This window comes from Pteropus vampyrus, unplaced genomic scaffold (genome assembly GCF_000151845.1).
Source record: "Pteropus vampyrus isolate Shadow unplaced genomic scaffold, Pvam_2.0 Scaffold89, whole genome shotgun sequence".
In the NCBI taxonomy this organism is placed as follows: Eukaryota; Metazoa; Chordata; class Mammalia; order Chiroptera; family Pteropodidae; genus Pteropus; species Pteropus vampyrus.
In genome coordinates this window covers 5,590,840-5,611,734 of record NW_011888870.1, presented here as the reverse complement: position 1 = coordinate 5,611,734, position 20,895 = coordinate 5,590,840, and the positions used below count along the sequence as shown (strand labels likewise).

Sequence of the window (20,895 nt, the reverse complement as noted above, 5' to 3'; positions counted from 1 at the left end):
TCATAAGTAGCTCCCCATCATTGGAGCATTGCGAGAGAAAGGAGGACATGATGACAACTTGGTCTAGATGGGTTGACTGGAGCCAGATTGCAAGGCCATGGTATGCTATGTAAATTGATAATCTAGTAAAATAGGAATGGCTTCCCTTCCTTTATCTAGCCAGCCAGCCATCTTCCTTATTTGCAGTTGACTCCCTGCTAGTCTGGTCCAGTTGGTCAACCATTTCAATTGTGTTTTTATTATCACTGTATTATCCTCTTCCTAATTCTCAAACTTAAACTTTTATTTTCTCTTGGGCTTCCTGCCTGCTATACATTTCAACCATTCCTTTTTTCCATTCATCCAATCAATCAATTAAGGAAATATGTATTTAGCACCTACTGTGTGCTAAATGTTTCTAGAAGAAATAAAATGACCAAGTCAGTTGATAGTGTGGCTTTTTAATTTAGGTTTTATTTATTGTTAAACTCTTGAATAGTGTGATTCAGAATTCAAAAGGTAAGGAAGGGTAAACAGTGAGAGTGAGAAGTCCCTTTTACTAGTCTCTTTTAACTCTTTGCAGTTTAGCTTTCACCTCAAACTCCCCAGTTGTTGAGAGTGTTCATAAGTGAGTTGCTAATAACCACATCCTATGCCATTATCTAACTGTTCTTGTTAAAAATCTTGTTTCTTAAAATTCTCTTCTTGCTTGACACTTGTGACATGCTCTCTTTGTACTCTTTATCACTTTATTTTTGGTCTTCCAGTCACTTGAAATTTAGACATTTTCCCGTTTCACAGCTCTGTTCTTTATCTTGATCGCGTAGCTAGGCATGGCTGTTGCATATTTAAGGACAATTCCAAAACTTGTATAGTAGGGGTTATATAGAGCACAGATTCTAAAGTCATATAGATTTGGGTTCAAATCTCAGTGCTGACACCGATTAATTTGTCATTTAACATTTCTAAGCCCAGTTTTCCTCCTTTGTAAACTGAGGATGATACTACCTGCCTAATGGAGTTAAGACAGTTAGAAGAAGTGATGTATATACAGCAGCTGTCCCAGTACCTGAGCTGTGGTCAGAGTTCACTGAATGGTTGCTATTCATTCGTATGGCTGAGCCAAGGCTTGAACCTAGGGCTGTGTACAGCTTATGAACCTAACTGTTGAGCAGTCTGGTCTTCCTTAGGATAATATACAGAGAAATTGTTTGGGGCAAATAGTTTTATCTTGTCCAGCAGAGTAAATTCTGTTTGTAATATTTCTTCTTCCCTTCCTTTTTAAGACGCTGGAAGAAGAATTTGCCAGGAAACTGCAGGAACAGGAAGTGTTCTTTAAAATGACCGGGGAGTCTGAGTGCCTTAATCCATCAACACAGAGCCGGATTTCCAAATTCTATCCTATTCCTAGCTTGCATTCCACTGGATCATAACAATGGGAAGCATTCTGTGGTCCGGTTTGGCTTTTAAAATATGTCATTCTGTTCTGTTCATCCTCTGCCACAGTCTATATTAGAGTGCACGAAGACAATCACCTGCCTCACCTTCTAAGTGTTTTGTTTTTTTGTTTGTCTTTTTTGTTTAGCAAAGATGAAGGGAAAGAAACTAAGGCAGATGCTGGGCTGTGTTGGCAAAGTAGCATCTTGCAGTAATTCCCTAAGGTGATTTTGTATATTAATCTTAAAAAATTGTATTCTTTAGACACTATTACCTGCAAAACTCTTAAGAGATATGTTTAAAGTTATTTAAAAAAAACCTGTTACATCACTGAGTATTAATAAATATCATTTTACCTGATCTAATTTCTCAACGATGCCTAAATTCTGTAGTTGAAACTGCTGTAGAGAGTTGGAATAATTTTCTTTTGGTGAATCAGCTCTCACAAAAAAGCTATGAGTTGCTCAAAATATGATACTGATTCAGTAAATAAATCTATTTTGTCTTTAAGTAGCAACAAGTCTTTTTAAAGAGAAAAATTATTTTGATAATTAGTCTAAAATAATTACCTGTTTATGAGCTAATAATTAAGGGTGCTAGTTTTATTAAGATAGTGCCTAAAACACTAAATTTCATTTGAGTCTAAAGTAGGATTTTCTTTTTTGATTCAACAGGGACAAATCACCTTTAGCATTAAGCATTATTGTTTTTTAAATCTTGCTCCTATTACCGTTTGATAGAAATTTTCATCTTCAAACATGTTGTACAAAGTTGAAAAGATGAGAAAAAAAGGTAGCTTTTAGATATCCAAATTGGAAATGTAAAACTCACCAAACTAAAAGAAATGCAGATTTACCTGTCCTAGCTTATTTTTAAAAATAATACATGAGTTGATTAAATGACTTCTCCCATCTTAGCAAATTCTGTTCATTGAAAACTCTGTCAGAGGCATACTGGCTCTGAGTTACATTTATAAATGTATTTTCTGAAATTAATCTTGAAGCATTTGTTCAGAATACTTTTTAAAAATTTAAATAAAATATTTAGGTAAATTTCGGAAATGACTTTGTTGTTTTGAAATAAAGTCATTTATATGTTGGTTTTATTTTGTTCCATGTTTAAATTATTTACATTTATTTGAGTGGGAAAAGCCTGAAACCTTTATCATGTGGTTGCTGATATGTGTAATTATTAATGAAATGCTCACTCTTAGTCCCTCTCGAGGCTTAGAATTTCAAGCACGTGTCAGGTCTAACAGTATTATGAACTGTACTGCAGTGTGTGAGACAGCACATTTGTAAGTGATGCTTGCTGCCCACCATTTGTAACCTGTTCTCTTTTAAGAGTACTAGGTACCGAATTGTACAAGTTTGTTTTTAGTTATATTACATTTGAGGCTGGTGAAAAATTTAAATGTAGCTGTGGGAACACTGATTCATATTAAGAAAATGTAAATAATCTGTAGCACTTTCTTGCAGTTAATTTGAAAACTTTGAATGCTGAACCTTATTTCGTCAGTGGTTTAGATGACTTAAAAATGCACGTGTAATTTTCATTTCGTAATTGTTTTGATGAGAAAAATTTACTTGGACAACTTTGTAGGTAGCCTTAACTCTGGCCAAGCTTGTTTTTTATATAAATATATATACATATATATTCTGTATGGTTGTAAATTCATACACTTATCACATGAATGTGTTACTGTATACAAAACTCTTATAATGCTTTATTCCCAAGTGCTGGGTTGAAAATGTTTTGAAAGCCTTTTAAAATATATATCTTTATAAAGTAATATTCAGGATGATGATGGAAATTGTTTATATTATGATAAAAATGACAGTATAATGTTAACTCAGTGTATTTAATGATTTAAGAGGGAGAGAAGAGGAAGGTTCTCATACCACTATCTCCTTTGAAATTTTCAGTTTATTGGCTTTTAAAAAGTTAATACTTCAGGCAATAGACATTTTTTTCAGTATCATTTAAATGATACCCTGTGTACAAAATAGTTTGTGGCACATAATTTGGTCTGAACATTTGATTTTTTATTCCTTTCAACTTGACATTCAGAGCATTGAGTAAAGGAAGGAGGCTCGGAGTAAAATGGTTGACACTCTGGTAAGTTTATTTACAACTCTTGCATATCCCTTAAAACTGCTCTTTGGATTCAGTGCTTATGTGCGAGTCCTCTTTCAAATATGACCTATTCATGTGGGAGCAAGGCTACAAAATGATGCATACGTAGAGGTGAAACATTCATTTTAATATTTAAAGTTACCTAAATCTTTTCAAAAAGTGTTTTATTATAGAATATGCTGTTTGTACTCATCCCTGCCCACTTCTTGTTAGGCTCTATATTCAGATAGATAATACATCTTTCTTGCATGAAGTGTAGGTGGGGAGTAGGGGAGGAGCTCAGACTTCTTTGAAATCAAAGTATATAGTGAAATCCATTCCTTATTTGGTTGTTTTTTTTTGCTGTGGCAGAATGTGCTATGAAATGCATAAAAGAAATTCTTCATAATGTGCACCCTCATTACTCACCCTCCCCTTTTCTCCCTGCATGCTGCGAATACACCAGACCACCACACTTCTGCAGGTCCAGCTCATAGAGCTTGTTGCACCAGGTTGCCTTTCCTAGTCCTGTCAATCCATAGTTGGGTGTGAATTGCTGAAGTAGCTGCTATTCTTTATGGAGTCACAATTAAGCTTTTTCTTACCCTTTTCTATGGGGAAGCTATAGGGTGGTTAAGGAGGAAATTGAGTGCTTATACTTTGCTGAAATTATTAGAACTTTCCTGTGACAGGATACAGCAAATTGTACTTAAATATTAACCAGAACCAGAGCTACCTCTAAGTAGTGTTTCCTCAAGCACAAAGCTCTCAGGCATATGAGACCCAATTTAATGGAGGGTCTCTGATTTCTTGAGCATCAGCGAGTTTCAGAAGTGACTTGTCTTTTGTACTCTTCTAAGTTTCCTTGTACTGACACACTTTTTCCCATTCCACACTGTGCTTAAATGACAAAGTCTCTTCTGAGAAGCCAAATTCTGTCAAATGATTAGCTAGAGATATTATTGATTAAAGAAAAACCTAGAACTGAGGTGGAAGAGGAGAGTTAGTTCCAGTTCTCATAGTTTTCTGATTAAATAAATCTTTTCCAGGAAATGATCTTTTATAGGAAATGGGATATTTTAAATGCTTATCTTACGTTGAAGGCACAACAATTAATGACTCTATTGTTGCTTTACTGTGGCTGACATGGTTTTGATATAGCTTTAAAATTTCTGCTACTAAGCTTGGGATAGAATGTTATACCAGTTTTAAATGTTGGCTGCAGCTTTTTGTGATCCTTTGATTTGCAGTGTAATAATGTCACAAGCTAAATTTTCAGAATTTTGTTTCAGATTATGCTTCTTGTCTCCTTGGGAGCAACATGTTTTTCAATCATGGGGTTGACAAATGAAAAAATAAAGTTATTTCTTAATCTATTTTGAGAAGCAGTCTTTTATTGAGAACTGTCGAAGCTGGCTTGTCCTGCATGAGAACATCTTGCAGCTTTTGTGGTCCTAGTTATATTTTAACACTTGCAGTCCTCCAGGTCTTCTGATTCTTTCAGACTTATTAGAGGTGCTTTAAATATTTCCATCGATGTACATATGTATACATTTTTTTTTCCTTTTCCCCCCTTGCGATGGATTATTTTTCTCACCAAGCATTTCACAGACCATATGACCTCACTTTTGCTAAAAATAACTTCTTTCTGTCATTGATATCTTCATGCAAGATTCAGCAGACACGAGGAAGCATTATTTGGCAAGTGTTCAGCTTAACTGGAGAGAGGCAAAGCATGTCATTTCCTCATCTAGGAGCATTGTACTCTATTGAGCTCATTCTTAACCTTTTTAAATAGAAACAAAGAGGCTCAGAGTCATTGCCATCCAGCTGAGGACTTACATATGCCCATCTTCTTTCTGGGTTCTGTCCAGAGAAGGTAAGCAGATTTGGACTTTTACCCTATTTCACTTGATCGTAGAACTCTACGAAGACTTTTGGAGGGCTTAGGAAGGTAAATCTAGTAAGAAGGGGAAAACTCATCTGTCTGGTTAATCAAGATAAGAATTATTAAAGGGCTTATAATACTTGAGCCCTTGAAGCTACTATTACAAAACTAAATGAATTCAGCCTTTAGGTAAAACTAAAATATTAAAGAGGCACAATGCAGTCATTTATTATACACAATAAGTTTTCATTAGACAGTAAAAAGTTGTTTCAAATTCTGAAGGCTTTATGAACTCAATTTTTAGAATTCCCATATTGATTCAGAGCAGGTAATGATCAGGATATAATAAAGGAGGCAAACAGACAATGTAGAATGCTTGGTGCTTGACTGACTAGTGGTTGCTGCTAGCAGTTGTTTGCTATAGTAGAACTAAGTGGTGTTTTTTTTCCCAGGATAGTATGTGAGATAATCAAGAGAGACCACATTAACTCAGTCTTTAGAAAAGTAGAGGTGTTGAAGTAGATTTCATTCAATCCCAGTTTAAATTATCCAGCAATTGAGTGAGCGTTAGTTTGTAACCAAATTCAAAAGTTGGCAAGTATAGCCTCTTCTGAATTTGCTTGTCTGATTTTACTCTGCATTTCTGTGGGGCATTTGATATTTGTGTGTTTTTCCTTAATAAGAGTTTTGGTATTCCATATTACTATCCTTACCATTATAATTCCTTTGCACCAGGATAAATCACTACATTTACTGAAAATAATCTTGTTGCTCATCTGTTCTTCAAGTAACTTATGCTTAGGGAAATCCTTCAGATGCTTGGTAATGGCCCAAATTGAGTTATTAGTTGCAGATCAAGGTCTGCTTTTAATAATCGCAATAACTAAAATGCAAGAAACTGTGTCCCAAAATACAACCAGTTCTGCTTTCATGTGTTTGTAATAGTGTTAGGGTCAAACCCAATTAACTCAAAATATTTTCTTTCTTTTTTATTTTGGTTAGATGGATCACAGTACACATATTAAAAAAGGGGAAAAATCCTTTAATTGGAAATTTTACAATTGAAATGACTTTTCATCTAATAGACCACATTGATTTTAGACATTGAAAAGTGCTTAAAAACCAACTGCGCCTAGTCCCCAGTGCCATTTCCTAAGTGCAGAACAGAAGTGACGTCTCCCCAGCAGTAGATGTAGTCTATTTTCCCTCTTCTTCCTTGCCCTTCCTTTCCTCTTTGCTGCAGTCTAGTTCAGTATGAGATACCTATAAACTCTAGCGTGGACCTACAGATACAGATCACAGCTGCAATGAAACTTTGTAAGCAGGTGGGGAAATGATACGTAGTTAGAATAACTAATAGAAACCCTGTCACCACCTTCAGGGGAGGTGAATTTCTTAATTTTTTCAGTTGTAAGAGTTGCTTCTTAGCCAGCTCTTTTCCGTGACTAGAGAATGTAGAGTGAACAGGGGAGGAGGGAGCCGATACCACAGCTTTAAGGCATTAACCAGGACATATCCCCTGCCAAGTGTCGCCCCCAGGAAGACATTTCCTTCCCATCTGCCATTTTTCTGGCTCATTTTTAGGGAAAGCTCAAGGACTCTTGGCTTTTTTTTTTTTTTTTTAAATGTAACTGGCTTTCCTAGGCTGGGGCTTGAACAAAATGTTAAAGAAGCCAAGGAACTCAGGTCTAGATAGCAGAGAAGTCAGTCCCCTCCTACAACACTGCAGCCCTGCGGGTCTACCCAGCGAAGCTGTTTCAGATTGTATGTCTCTGACTGAATTATTTATATATAAAGTTCCAGACTAAAATGTGTTCTAGCTGACTGTTTGGCTATGCTGTGTCAGTAGGATGTTGAGACTCCAGCTTTCACTCTTTGGAGACATTTTGACCAAAGCACCGTAAGCCATTGCAAGAACTGGTCTGGTGGATGTTCTCTGCCACGGGTAGCTCATGGCTTGACAGCAATACTTCTCTTTCTCCGGCCAACATAGACTTGGTCACCTGAAAGTTAGAAGATGAGTAAGAGATTAAAAAGTATCTTGTGGTCTCTGGAGACTTTAGCTCGGGCAATTATGACAACTATGACTACTGTAAAACTAATTTGAAAGATGAACTCTTTTGTAAAGCCTATCGATTTAAATTGTTTACTCTATTTTGTTACCAGATTGCTTCTCCTTCTCCTCCCTAAATTGGCACTCTCCTTCCTTTCTCCCTAGCTGTTTGTTTGATTATTATGCAAATCATGTTGGCAGGGTCTGCCTTTAGTAATTAGCATTTGCCTTATTTTTCCAGGCTCCTTATGGAACAAATTGTCCTCCTAGTATCCCAGAAACGGGAAGTTGAGGCTTACCTTTGTCTCCTTTTTCTCCCTTGTGCCCTCGAGGGCCAGGTGGCCCAGGCTCGCCAGGTAGCCCAGCAGGGCCTCGCTCACCTAGGAGGACAAAGCATGCTAAGTAAAGCACAGTTGCGGGGCCTGGAGGAACAGCATAGCACTGGCAAGGGAGTTGCTTTTCAGCAGGAGGGTGTTGTTACATGAGATCCTGGTGGCTGTTTCCCGCCACCACTTACCTTTCGGTCCTGGGATGCCCATCTCTCCCTTCTGCCCAGGGGGTCCTGGAATGGTTCCATAAGCTGTAAGGGGGAAAGATGGTTTTAGACTAGCAATCGCCCTTGAAGCTGGGGAGATAAAGTGATTGTAACACAGGTGGTGGTAGAGTTTGGGCTTGTAGAAGGAAAACAAAGTTTAAATCTGCCAGATTTTCAGCGTCTCAGGTATTCGGTGAAGTTTTTCAGGAGACTAGTTTCTGTGGAGCAGGCCCCATGTGAGACTGTGCAGCAAGTTATGGGCTGGGAAAACAGAAGATCCTTACTTCGGAAAAAGTCCATGAGGTCCTCAGTCACATTGCTGTAGGCAGAGAAGACCTTGCTGATGCCGGGAGGCCCCTGGGGCCCAGGCCGGCCTGGCGGGCCCTGGACAGTGTAGGCCATCCCTTGCAGTAGGCCCTGACCTGTAAAAACACAAATGTGTGGGTACCCTCTTCACAGTGAAAGTACAGCACCCTATAATTGTCTAAGCCCCGATAAAATTAAACTAGGTTAAGTGACAGGAAAAGCCCTGTGGCTTTCTTGTCCTCCCCTGATGACTGGCACCAGTTTCTGCTGCAGTAGGCTTTCATCAAAGGCTTTTTGCCTGCACAGCTGTGCTGATAAGGTACAGGGAGAAAGGCTTTCTTAGCCATCAGCCTTCCCTCAGCCCCAGCAGAAAACCATTATAGTCATAAAGACTTCTGAGACCCACACAAGTTAGTGGGAAAGCAAAGAACAAAGACACCAACATGCTCTGTTCCCCGTAGCCAAGGTTCTGGTCCTGACTGCAGCCCCTTGAACTAAGCTGGCTGAGAATTAGATTGGAGCCTCCTGTCTTCAGTCTCTGTCCATCAGATTCTAGGATTGCTGGCCTCACAGCCTAGGTGCTCTAAAAATGAGAGGAGTTTCTGGAGCCTAGATGTGGAGATGCTCACATGCTCCTCTCACTGCCCCCACTAGCACCGAGGCCAAAGTGTCCCCACTTACGCTGCAAGCTCTCGGACACCCGGACAGCCAGCTCGTTGTAATCCAGACCGCCAGCAAAGCCAGCTCCAAATGATCCACCATCACCACCGTACATGCCACCTGCTGCTGCCCCATATCCTGGGCCCAAGCCAAGGTCTGGGCCGAAGGCACCCCCTTCACCCAGGGAGCCTCCACTGGCACCTCCTATGCCCATGGAAGAGCTGTAGGAGGTGCCCCGGCTGATGCTGTGTGAGGAGCTGCTACCCTGACTGTAGGAGCCATCCATGGACCTCAGGCGGCTGTCTCCAGGTGGTCCCTGAGGCCCCGGAGGGCCTGGGGGTCCAACAATGAAGCTGCGCACATCAGGACCTGTGGGGAGGAAGCTGCATTAGCGGGAGCTCAGGTCTGGGTGGAAAGAGGTGGGAGTTAAGAGTCCCAACAGCCCTAAGCAGGATGTGCATATTGAGGCACTTTTATACGAGCAGGACTGTGCTGGTTGGGAAGAAACTGGGCTTTCTCCAGTTTCTTCTCATGTATTTGGCCTCCCAGGGTCCTTCAAGTACCTTCTGCTCCCCTTACAGGGAGAAGCATGGTCTAAAAAGGGGACAGAGGAGGGACAGTGATGTTCGGGGCACCTACTTGTCAGGTAGCTAATCAGTTCACTCCGGAAGCTGTCGCTGTTCTCAGCTGCATAGGTTGCCAGAGCTCCTGAGACACCTGGAGGCCCTCGAGGGCCTGGGGGTCCAGGAGGGCCCGGAGGGCCTGGGATGGATGACAAGCCAGCAGCTGCATGGGAAGCAAGAGAAAGATCAGGGGTCACCCTGCTGAGAACACTGCATTCCCAGCCTGGGCTCAGGGCCCCATGTGGGCCCCTCTCTGAAAGGAGGCGATGAGGCGGGGCCCCTGGTTGAGGGGAGGAGGAATGACAGAGGCTCAGAGCAACACCCAGGAATGACTGTTCTCTACTGGCCCACTCCCAAGTCTAAGCCTCATTCAATCCAAATCATATTCCCTCCCCCTCAGCCTTTCTGTCACTGAGAGTTGGAACTCCAGCCCTGCTCACACCCTGGCTCATGAGTTCTCTAAGGGCTGTACCTGGGAACACTCCCTACTTTGCCCTTTGCCCAGGCTGAAAGCACCTCAAAGCTCATGCGCTCCTTTCCAGTGCCCAGCCGTGTACGTGCTGCAGGAGGACTTGGTAACTGGTGACTGGCTTAAATGCATGCCTGCCCTTGCTGAAACCCATGGAGCCCTGAAGGCTGGCTGCAGCCCTCTGCCCTCCTCACCCCTGCTCCCCACGCCTTACTACGCAAGTAAGATGAGAGGTCCTCTGCGCTGATGCTGGACCATGCGTTGCCTGGGATCCCCGGTGGCCCAGGGGGACCTGGGGGCCCGACGATGCCTCTGAATTCAGACCCTGAGACACCAAGGAAAAGCAAGGAGTCAGTCATGGCCTGGGCCAAGGGCTCTGCCTTCTGTCCCAAACCGCTTGGACAGATGTCCCCAGCTCAGCCTTACCTTGGAGCAAGGAGAGGAGCTCTTCATAGGATGTCCCCGGCAAGCCAGGGGGTCCAGGGGGCCCGGGAAGCCCAATGCTGATTCCAGAACCTGAGGAACAAAATCCCAAGTTGTAATGGATTCAGATCAGCCAGGGAAGGCAAATGGAGACACCCTGTCAGGGAGGGAGCCAGGCAGACGCAGTGTGAATAGAAGTGGGGCTGAGAGAGGGAAAAGGGGGCGGCAGGAAGGGACCAGCAAAAAGATGGACGCAGAGACACAATCCTGGGTAACGACACTGAGGAAGAGGGGCCCCAGGTAGATAGTGGGAAGAATGCGGGTTAAAAAGGACCCACATCCCTCCTCCCTCTAGGTGCGTGGGAGTGTTTGTGCATGTCAAGCAGTGTATGTGTGGTGTGGGGGGAGGTGTGTGTGTATAGAGAAGTGTGTGTGGAGAAGTGTGCATGTGAACTGTGTCGCTCTGTAGAGAAGTGTATGTGTGAGTTGTGTGCAAACTCCAAGCAGAATGGTGCCCAAGACACTCATTTTGGCTTCCCTTGCCAGGCTCCTTGACCTGCCTGGGGCCACAGGTTTGAAAGCTCTGAGTGCAGCTCACTCCTTCTGGGTTTGGTGTGGCTTGACGGGAGACGGTCAGTGGGCCATTCTGGAGAAGTTTAGCCCCATGCCCTCACCCCGGGCCCTCCCGATCACCCTTGCCTGCAGAGGACAGACACTCACTCGACATGTAGCTGAGAATGCGAGTGCTCAGCTCTGCATAGTCCAAGGACTGCAGGGACCATTCTCCCCCGGTTCCTGGTGGCCCTGGGGGACCCCGAGGGCCCATCAGGTACTGACGCAGATATTGACGCACATCGTCCCCTGAAAGGAGAGAATGCGCTAGCATGGACCCACCTGGGCCGTGGGGTAGCCACAGCTTGGTGTCCCCCACACGGACTGGCTGCTGAGTGACATGCAAGCTCTCTCTCAGGCCCACAGGAGGAAACCAGCAAGTCCTCAAGTACCTGAAGGGGCACCTGCCTGGTTACCTGGCATGGGTTGAGGGTATTTGCTGCCCCCTTTCCAGTCAGCTGCTGACTCACTAGTGGTTGGGAGTTAGGGAGTGGCCTCTTGTCCTGAAGAACCATCTACCCTTTGCAGCCCATAAGACTCAGAGAGGGACAAGGTGTGCCTGACAAGGGGAGACAGGGGACAGCAGAGGAGCTTCCACCCTCCAGCCTGACGCAGGCGACTCACGCTGTAGTGCAGCTAGGATGTCTTCAGAAGAGATGGCGGCAGAAGACGAGCTGATGCTGTACCCCGAGGCTGTGGGAAAGGAAACATGGGGTTACCTGTGTACCTACTGAAGCAACATCCCCATTATTGCAGAATCATAAAGGCCTGGCCAACTGTCCGTTTCCATTTGGGGGAGACAAATTGAACAGGGCACAGGAGGTTATTTTGAAAACACAGAAAGGTCAAAGTTTTGCTTTTGCTTGGTAAGAAATGCAGTTTGTTTTCAGGAGACACTCATCCAGGTACAGCCCTTAGCCGAACTCCCACGAGACCCTGCCAACCCAAATGACCCCTTTTCACATGCTTAGGACACATTCATCCACTGCGAGAAGGCTCACTAAACACGGCCCTGCAGTGTTGCTTCATCTGGACAAACCCTTTTTGAAGCTAGCTCCCTCCCAGTGGCCTGATGACCGTGAATTCAGATTTGAACATCATGTTCAGAGGAAGGGCAAAGCCAGCAGTGAATTAAGAGATGAGATTCCAAGAACAAAAGTGGACCCTGGAGGGAAGGGTTGTTTCAGGAGTGAGAGAGGCTTACTCCGTAAGTAGCTCACGACGAGGCTTGCCAGCTCTGAGTAGTCGAAGGTCTCACCCGCGATGGTGGTGACAGGCCCAGGGGGACCAGGTGGGCCTGGGGGACCCTGAACTCCAGACAGATAGGACCTAACGCTGTCACCTGCCAAAAAAGAAAGTCAAGCCTGTCCCCAAGTGGGCATGTCTTCCCTGTGGAGGGGACCTAAAGAACCTGATGAAATACCTACCCACCCCACACACAGGCCCAAGGCAGGGCCAGCAGGGAGCCTAGACACCCCTTGTTACAAATGGAGACACTGAGGCAGGGGCCTATGCTGGGTCAGGAGGTACTCGAGGTCTATGGGCCACCAAGACTCTAGTTAGCTGCACTTTTGACAAAGTCCTAATGCTCACATTTGCAGAAATCACACACTCACGTCCACAGGGGGCACAGGGATGGGGTTGGGGAGTATACATGTGTGATAGTATGTGTAGCTGTGTGTACATGTGGACAAGCGTGTGGGTAAGCATGTGGGTAAGCAAGCCTCTACTGGGGCGAGGCTGAGGCCATGTGTGTGGACAGCCAGGAGAAGGCAGCAGCTCATGGACCTGCAGTCCCAGCTCCAGGGGTGGAAGACCTGGGTCTGCCTTAGAAACGGCTGTGTATGCACGCACAGACGCACACACACACACACGCATGCACACACAGTCCGACTGCCACCCGGGCACTCACTCTGCATGTACTCAGAGATGTACTGCTGAATCTCCAGGCCAGAGCTGCTGATGGAACCTGGAGGCCCAGGGGGTCCAGGGGGGCCTGGTGGGCCTGGCATGAACATGGTGCTGGATGATGATCCCCCTGGAAGAAAGAAAGCCTTCTGAGCTGGTCTCTCCACCTTAGGGTCAGACAAAGGGGCCCAGGCACTGCTTCTATCGTCTGGGGAGGGAGGGTCTTTCTCAGTAGGAGAAAGAGGACAGTGGCAAAGAGAAGGGCTCCCCCAAAATGAGAGGAAAGGAGTGCCTGCAGCAGTCACTGTCTGCAAGGGGCCCAGAGTTGGGAGCTCTCCAGCCCAAACCCTTCAGCAACCTGCTCTTTGCCCTCGTCTCTAAACAGCCCGGCTTCTGGGCCTGCTCTGTCTCCATCTTTTGTCATGTGCATTGTTAGCCATCTTTGTCATGCAGGGGTCCTTCCCTCCTGCCCCCACTAACTTGCAACCTCCTTAAGGCAGCTCAGAGATCCTAGCACGTGGAGAAAGTACCTAATCAACAATGAATCATGGACGAATGAATGAATAAATGAATGAATGAATCAGTGTCCGCATTGGCATCATCAGCCTTGCTTGAGGAAGGGGAGAGGAACTTTGGTCACCTTTGGTTCTTACCTTGAAGGAGACCGCCGGGAATGCCAGGGGACCCTGGAACTCCGGGATCACCTGGAGTCCAAACCAAGAAGCCCCGTGAACATCACCTCCTCTGAGAAGCCTTCCCTTATTAAGTCTGACCACACTTATCAGCGTATCTCTTAGTCCATTTCTGCTGTGACACCACGAGCTCCCTTCGGGTAGAAACTGTGTGTCCCCACAGCCCCAACCCTTCCTCCCTCTAGCCCCTTCCTTTCTTTACCCTTTTCTTCCTCCCAAGGCTTTAGCACCAAGTGCCTGCTGCTCACTAGTCAGGCTCTGGGGGGCCAGCCTTACCACACTCCTCACCACATTCTTGGCTGCTCCCTCACTGACCTTTGTCACCCTTGGGTCCGCGAGGGCCGGGTGGTCCCTGTGGATTGAGTCCGAGGGAACTGGAACCTGGAAGCCAACACCACACACAATGCAGTCAGCCAGGGCTGGGAGCGGCTCTGGCCAGAGCCTGCAGTGGGGACGGGGAGGGGGACTCAGCACTTACCTGAGGAGAAGCCTGGGAGGCCTTGCTCGCCTGAGGGACGCAGTGAGAGGGCAGAGGTCAGTTGTGCTGTCCTCCCTCCCCAGGCCCCAGCCCAAGACAGCACCTTCCCCTCCCAAGGCTCTGCAAGATTCATGATTGCTGGGGCTGCACTGTGCTTTGGGCAGTACCTAGAGTGGCCACACACACACACACACATTCTCAACCACTGGCAGACACAGACTCCGATCTACTTTTGCTCAAGTCTCTTGGAAGGTCAGCTTTTCCCACCCCAACGCTCACCCCCACCCCTGGTTTTGTTTGATGCCAGCTCTACTGTACCTTGGTGTCCTCGGGGGCCTGGGGGACCTGAGGGAAGAAGGCAGAGAGTTGTGAGACATGTATTAACCACCTATTGTGACTTCAAGGGGCCCATGGGGAGAGGATGGGGCTCTAGGGCTGGAGCAGACATAGCCTGGGGCTCCTCATGCCTCTCCTCCCACCGGGCCAATGCGCAGGTGGGAATTCTCTGTAGAGCTTCTGAACACCGTGCGCCCCACACCCCGTGTTCCTGGCCACCAGTCGGATATGTCGAGGCACATCTTAATGTCAAGATGCTGTTCTCACCTTGATCTCCTTTGGGACCTGGGGGGCCAGGTGGGCCTGGAGGGCCAGAGAGGAAGGTCTCTGCAGAGGAAAGAAATAGTTTTGAATGTGGGTGCAGTGATGTTCATGAGGGAGTAGCACCTAACACAGTGCCTGGCATACTGTAGATGCTCAATCGATATTTGTCAAATAGATGGATGGATGGATGGATGGATGGATGGATGGATGGATGGATGGACTGATTTTCTACTAGAGAGAAGTTCTGGGATAATGTTTGCTCTAAAGTTATTTCCATATATTTCTATATTTTACTGTTGGCATTGATCTCATTTCATGTCCATGTGTCCTGCCTATTTTATCAAACTGGGGCTCCCCAAGGACAGGAATCAGGTTTTCCCAGTCCAGATCTCCCCAACCGCAGAACTGACTCCCGCCCTCAGGCTAGGCTACCAGGGACTATCAGGGAGGCAGGACTGGCATCATTTACCCTCTCTACATGCAGCAGGTGGCATGGAATTTATGCAAATACACCAGTGTAATGTCAGGAGGAAATGTGGTGACTAAGTCAGGAAGGCCAAATGCTGTGACCACAGAATGTACTGGGGCTAGGACTGAGGTGGGGACAGGTGTGACTTGACTGCACATTACCTGAGTTGGTCAGGAAAGATCCTGGTGGGCCCGGCGGACCTGGCACGCCTTCCCCTAGATAAGAGAACCATCAAGGTTTATTAATGTCAAGAGGTGGGCCAGGAACTCTCTGCCCAGGAAAAGTGGTAGGAAAGCTCTTTCCTAAGAGCCAGCCCAGGGGAAGCCTGGGCTCTGGGTCCCATCATCTGGCACCTCCCACCAGGGAGCTCTGCTCTCACCTGCTGGTCCTCGAGGGCCTGGGGGGCCTGGAATGGCACGTCCTGTAGAAGAGAGAGAGGAAGAGGAGGTGCTGAACCCAGAGAGCCAACCCCGCCCCTGCGAGCAGGATTTTGGCTTCCTCACTAAGTGCCTCTACTTCCCTGGCCCCCAAGATTCCTAACCTTCCAAAGATCCCCGACATGCTCACCTGGCGGCCCAGGAGGTCCAGGTGGGCCTGGGGGACCTCGTAAATCAAGACCCTCTGTAGAGAGAAGAAAATAGAAATGAGCAAAAGCTGACGTGGAGCTGCTATCTGCCAGCTTCACCCCTCGCCAGGCTACACTCGCACCCACACGCCAAGCCCTGGGTCAGAGCACATGACCCTCAAGCACACCCTCTACTAGGGGCACCCTTGCTCAGAAGCAGGGCAGGGTTGCTGTTGAACTCCCTGATAGCTAATATGGGTGCTTCGAGCGATGGCTAAGAATGTGGCTTCAGCGTCAGATAGTCTGAGTTTGAATCCCTGCTCCGCCGCTTCTAGTTGGTGACTTTGGGTGAGCTCTCAACCTCTTTCAGCCACAGCTTCCTCCTCTGTAAACCAGACACATATCACATGTGTCACAGGGCCTTATGAAAACTCAGTGAGATGCCATGGCACAATCTCTGGCACATAGGGACTGCTGGACCGGGGCTGGCTGTTGTCTTTGCTGTCCAGGTGTCCAGATGCTCAGGTGCCCAAGTGTAGGAGGCCCAGTGGCATCTCTGCCTGGGCTCTTTAAAGGATTTTGGGAACAGGAGGACGTGGGAGTTGGCCCTCCCATGGACTGAGAACCCACAGACCCTTGTCGTTGCCCCCAGTGAGTGGGGGATGCAGTATTTCTGTTGGGGACACTCACCATGTCTGGCTCACTTGGAGGCCCCGCATACTCCTGGTCCTCCCGGAGTTCTGAGGGCCTCACTGACAGCTGCCCCATCCCTAGGGACTCATCCCCACAGCTGACAAAAACCCTGCTGTTCCTTCTCTGCTAGCCTTGCATTCCAGAGGAACTGGTTGCCCTTGCCCACATCTGGGGCTCCTCACGGCTCACTGGTGCAGCTGCCACAGCCCTAGTGCACCGGTGTCTCTCCCACTCTGGGCCCCGCGTCACCTGTCCTGGAGAACATGGGGGCACTCACGGGCAGAGAGGATCTCAGAGATGGAGCTGCTGCTGCTGCTAAGGAAGGATTCACCAGCAATTCCTTGCTCCCCTCGCGGGCCTGTGGGGGAGATCCCAGAGTTGGGGTGGGTACCCCCACAGCAACCGGTCAGTGCTTTCCCTCGGGATGGGCTGCAGCGGCCCAGGTGTCTGGGGCAGGGCAGGCCAGCAAGCTGGCTGAGAACTGTCCTGTCAGCCAAGAAACACCCAGGAGGAGGTGGATCAGCTTTTCCTAAGCCTGACTATTTTTTGGTATTTGGATAAATCTCTGGACAGTGGCATGATCGTCAAGATCTTGTCACAAGAGGCCTGAGGCCTGTGAAAACAGCTGTACCCTGACCAGGGGGCCACAGAGCTTCAATCCCCTGTCCGAAGGACCCCTACTTTCTCAGAGACATGGAAGGGGATGAGAGGCAGTGTCGCCATTGCAGCTGAGGCCTTGCAAGGCCCTAGGTGAAGAACTGTGTCCCCCGCTCACCCCGTTTCCCCAAATGCATGTCTCTTGCTTCACTTAAAGATCAGAGCCCAAGTCTAGTCTGGGCAGGAAGCCCTCTCGACTGAGTCCATAGTCATGTGTTCCTTCAGGACGTGACATACCTTGCTGTCCTGGGAGACCAGCTGGACCGACAGGGCCTGGACATGGGGTTGGAAAAGAGAAGATTTTGTCACACCTCTAGGGTCACAGTTCTAGAAAGAACTGAAGAAAGGCAGGTCCTGGGTATACATGTAGCTTCCTTATGAGGCATGAAACCGTGGCTCAAAGAGGTCGGCGTGCTTATCTGAGAGCAATAAGCAATCTGAGACCAGCCCTATGGTCCATCCTAGTGGGAAATCCTCTGCCAGGCACCGGGCCCCTGAGATGGGCAGGACTGCCCTCTCTGACACTGTCCAATGATGAGGGACTTCTAAATGCCCACAGTGTCCCCTCTCTCACTGCACTTATCAAGAGGAAAGGCTGGTCCATACTTGCATTGGTCATGTTAAATCATATATTGTATTTACACATGAACATTTTTAAAGAATTAAAAAGTAGATACAGTTGACCCTTGAATAACACAGGGGTTAAGGGCATTGACCCCCCTACACAGTATAACCTTGACTCCTTAAACACTTAACTACTAATAGCCTACTGTGACTGGAAACCTTACAAATAACATCAATAGTCAATTTATTTTGTGTTATACGTATTATATACTATATTCTTACAACAAAGTAGGCTGGAGAAAAGACGTTATTCAGAAAATTATAGTTTGTTTATGAGCTTTTTGAAGTTCTCACAAATCTCCAAAAAATGTTCTAATATATTTACTGAAAAAAATCACATATAAGTGAACCTGTGCAGTTCAAACCATGTTATTTAAGGGTCAACTGTATAACAAAATAACAGGCATTTTGGAAAAACAGAAAAAAGTATTATCCATAATTCCTTCACTTGTAGGCATTTTATTTCTTTTTAGCAGGTTTTTTTTTTCTGCATCTAGTAAAAATATTGTTGTAACCACAGAGCACACATTATCTAGCAATCTGCTCTTTTAAATAATACCTTTATCTCTTAACAAATTTCTTTAAATCTTCATATTTTTGTAACCAATTTCATTATCATTGAACAATTTTGGGATATTTTCTCTAGATTCCTAGCATTTTTGTTGCCCTTGATGCATATTATCAAATTGTTTTTCAGGAGGATGTAATTTGAGGACCGAGCACTCTGACTGGCTAGACACTGACTCTGGAGGCAGAAGGATCTGGGCCAAATCCTGACTCTGCTAATTCTTAGCCAAGTGACCTTGGGCAAATCATATACCAGCTTGTGCCTCCAATAGTGCTGTGGCCTATGCAGTGCTTGGGATACTCGCTAGTGTGTGATGAGGGCTTTCTCGGCTGTCTGGGAGGGGGCTTTCTCAGCCACCTCATTGCTCTACTTCCCCAGTTTCTGCCCTGTATTTCAGGATTTGGGTGAATGCTGCTACATTCAAATGCAACCAAGGCCTACTGCTGATTTGGGGCAAAGCAAGAAAATGGACTGACCTGGGGCACCTGGAGGTCCTGGGGGTCCCATAGCTCCAGGAGGTCCCGGAGGGCCTGGGACGGTGAGAGTCGATGACCCCTCTGAAAACAGAAGGCACATGGAACGCTGAGTCCCACTCTTCCGGCTCAGGGGTACTGGGACCCATGCCAGGCCAGCACCTCTTGCTCTCATTACTTCTAAACTCCCCCGCACCGCCTCACTGCTGAAAGAGCCCAGCACTGCGTCCTGCCCAAAGCTCCTACAGACTGGCACTTCTTGGAGGCTGTTAAGGCAGAGCTGGGGCAGATGCTGGGTATATGAGAACATACAACACAGGGCCAGCCTACCTGCAGTCATGATCCTGCCTGAAGCGCCTGGTTCACCTGCGAGGGGAGGAGAAGGAGAGTGGTTGTTCCCAGGATCAGTTCGTGGCCTAATAAATCACTTCCAAGGCTTCTGATTGCATTTGAGATCCACTCTTGGGCCTCTAACTGCAGGCTAATGGCATTTTAATGAACTAAGGGGAGTGTGCAGGACGCATTAAGCACCAGTCTCTGCACTGGAGACCCTGAAGGCCGAAGTATTGATCATCTTGGCCCACATTTGCTTTTGGAAGAAGCTGGGACTCCATGCAGGGGCTTCATTGGTGGATGTCAGAGAGTTTGCCTTTTAGTGATGCTGGAATGAGGCTGACTCAGGAGTCATTCCCACTCTCACTCTCGGTCTTCTACAGATGGCATCTCAGCAGGTATCTCAGGCCCTTACTGGGAATGGCCTAAGGCAGGAAATGCACTGAGAGGTCAACGGACGGAGATGTGAGCCTTCCCGATAGGGCTTGGTTCCAGGGTGCCCCTTGAGACGCTAGTTCTCTGGGACAGTAGTAGGAGCTGTGCAGAGTTAAAAGGGGATTCTGTGGCTGGTAAGCTCTGTTACGTAAATGTTAACAGATCTCTTTTCTGCCTGTGGCTTTAGAGGGTTGAAAACACGGAGGACTTCCGGGAAGGGAATGTCGGAGTCACATTGTGCCACATGTATTGCCTACCAGATGCCATCTCGGAAATCCAGACTCAGGAGCCAAATGAGCGAAGCAGAGGATGGAAAAGGCCTCCCCTGGGGACTTTCAGGGGCCCCTTTTGTCATTTCCCATGGTCTGTGAGCAATTCGGTCACCCGCACATGGGGATGATATTGACTTCCCTCCAAGGGGAAGTGGAGGGTGGGCCTCTGCTGGCCATCCGCCAGCCCCCGGGGTTCATTTTACCAGTACTAGGTAAAATGCTCGCCTGTTGTGTGCATTGTCCAGGGAGGGTCTGAAGTTCCCCGTGGGCAGGAAGTCACAGGCCCTCAAGGACGGGGTGCCTGGTATCCTTGGGGATCTGCAAACCTGTGCGTGTCTAACTGAAGGTGCCATCAATCCATAAAAGGACCTACGGACCCAGAGATCTGTCTGGGAAGTGCGAACTCAGTTGTTATTGTTTTTAATTACATTTATTTGTCCTAAAAGAACTCCTTGGCCCAACTAGGCATTGGAAATAGTTTCTGGAAAGTAGTTATTTTATTCCTTGGGTCTCCCCAAGGTGACAGTGACTGTTCGTGACAGAGCACAGCTCCATAGAATATCAGGGTTCAGGGATAGGAGGTCACAGGGGCAGAAGAAGTCCCTGAGAATCATTTATCCCTGGACTGGCTCAAGGTTGGGGTCTAAGGGTGCAGAACTGGACAATGGCAGGGGAGCAAAACAGGACAAGAGTGCCACCCTCTGTGTGGGGGTCTCCACGTCTGCTCCAGTCACACCCCAGGGGTGACTTTCCCTCTTAACGGCATCTTAGATGTTCCTCCCTTCCTGGATTAAAGCCCCTTGTGTGGATAAAACCAGAGGGGGTGGTTCCTGTCCTGGGGAAATGTCACAGTATGGGGACCAAGCCTAAGTGAGGGGGGATAGGGCATTAGGGGGACATTTTAAAGGTAAGCTAGGGGTGGACTGGCTTGAGGAGGATGGGCAGCACACTTTCAGATCCTCCTCCAGCGAGAGCCTGAAGATGCCCAGGTACCATGCTGAGGCTCGCGATTTGGGCCAGGGCGGGCG

The 20,895-nt window shown here is 47.1% G+C and overlaps 2 protein-coding genes across 3 annotated transcripts in view; one reads left to right on the top strand and one right to left on the bottom strand.

Moving 5' to 3' along the window:
* The window catches only part of SLK (STE20 like kinase), a 45,424-nt gene extending 40,517 nt beyond the window's left edge, over positions 1–4,907 (top strand). For both annotated transcript variants that reach the window (XM_011363785.2, XM_011363784.2), the window contains one exon: positions 1,266–4,907. In XM_011363785.2, coding sequence (XP_011362087.1) covers positions 1,266–1,412 — 147 coding nt within the window. In that variant the 3' untranslated portion in view covers positions 1,413–4,907. The remainder of the gene's footprint in view (positions 1–1,265) is intronic.
* Positions 4,908–6,302: 1,395 nt separating this feature from the next.
* Positions 6,303–20,895, bottom strand: part of COL17A1 (collagen type XVII alpha 1 chain) — a 55,756-nt gene continuing 41,163 nt past the window's right edge. Inside the window, exons 29-52 of the mRNA XM_023532724.1 lie at positions 19,158–19,193; positions 18,831–18,911; positions 17,400–17,435; positions 16,783–16,863; positions 15,815–15,868; positions 15,627–15,668; positions 15,409–15,462; positions 14,782–14,841; positions 14,497–14,523; positions 14,179–14,208; positions 14,016–14,081; positions 13,662–13,712; positions 13,013–13,138; positions 12,305–12,442; positions 11,725–11,793; positions 11,209–11,349; positions 10,492–10,581; positions 10,280–10,390; positions 9,613–9,759; positions 8,995–9,342; positions 8,292–8,429; positions 7,990–8,052; positions 7,772–7,852; positions 6,303–7,422 (exon numbers count right to left, since the gene is read on the bottom strand). Of these exons, the coding sequence (XP_023388492.1) occupies positions 7,370–7,422; positions 7,772–7,852; positions 7,990–8,052; positions 8,292–8,429; positions 8,995–9,342; positions 9,613–9,759; positions 10,280–10,390; positions 10,492–10,581; positions 11,209–11,349; positions 11,725–11,793; positions 12,305–12,442; positions 13,013–13,138; positions 13,662–13,712; positions 14,016–14,081; positions 14,179–14,208; positions 14,497–14,523; positions 14,782–14,841; positions 15,409–15,462; positions 15,627–15,668; positions 15,815–15,868; positions 16,783–16,863; positions 17,400–17,435; positions 18,831–18,911; positions 19,158–19,193 (2,123 nt within the window). The 3' untranslated portion in view covers positions 6,303–7,369. The remainder of the gene's footprint in view (positions 7,423–7,771; positions 7,853–7,989; positions 8,053–8,291; positions 8,430–8,994; positions 9,343–9,612; positions 9,760–10,279; positions 10,391–10,491; positions 10,582–11,208; positions 11,350–11,724; positions 11,794–12,304; positions 12,443–13,012; positions 13,139–13,661; positions 13,713–14,015; positions 14,082–14,178; positions 14,209–14,496; positions 14,524–14,781; positions 14,842–15,408; positions 15,463–15,626; positions 15,669–15,814; positions 15,869–16,782; positions 16,864–17,399; positions 17,436–18,830; positions 18,912–19,157; positions 19,194–20,895) is intronic.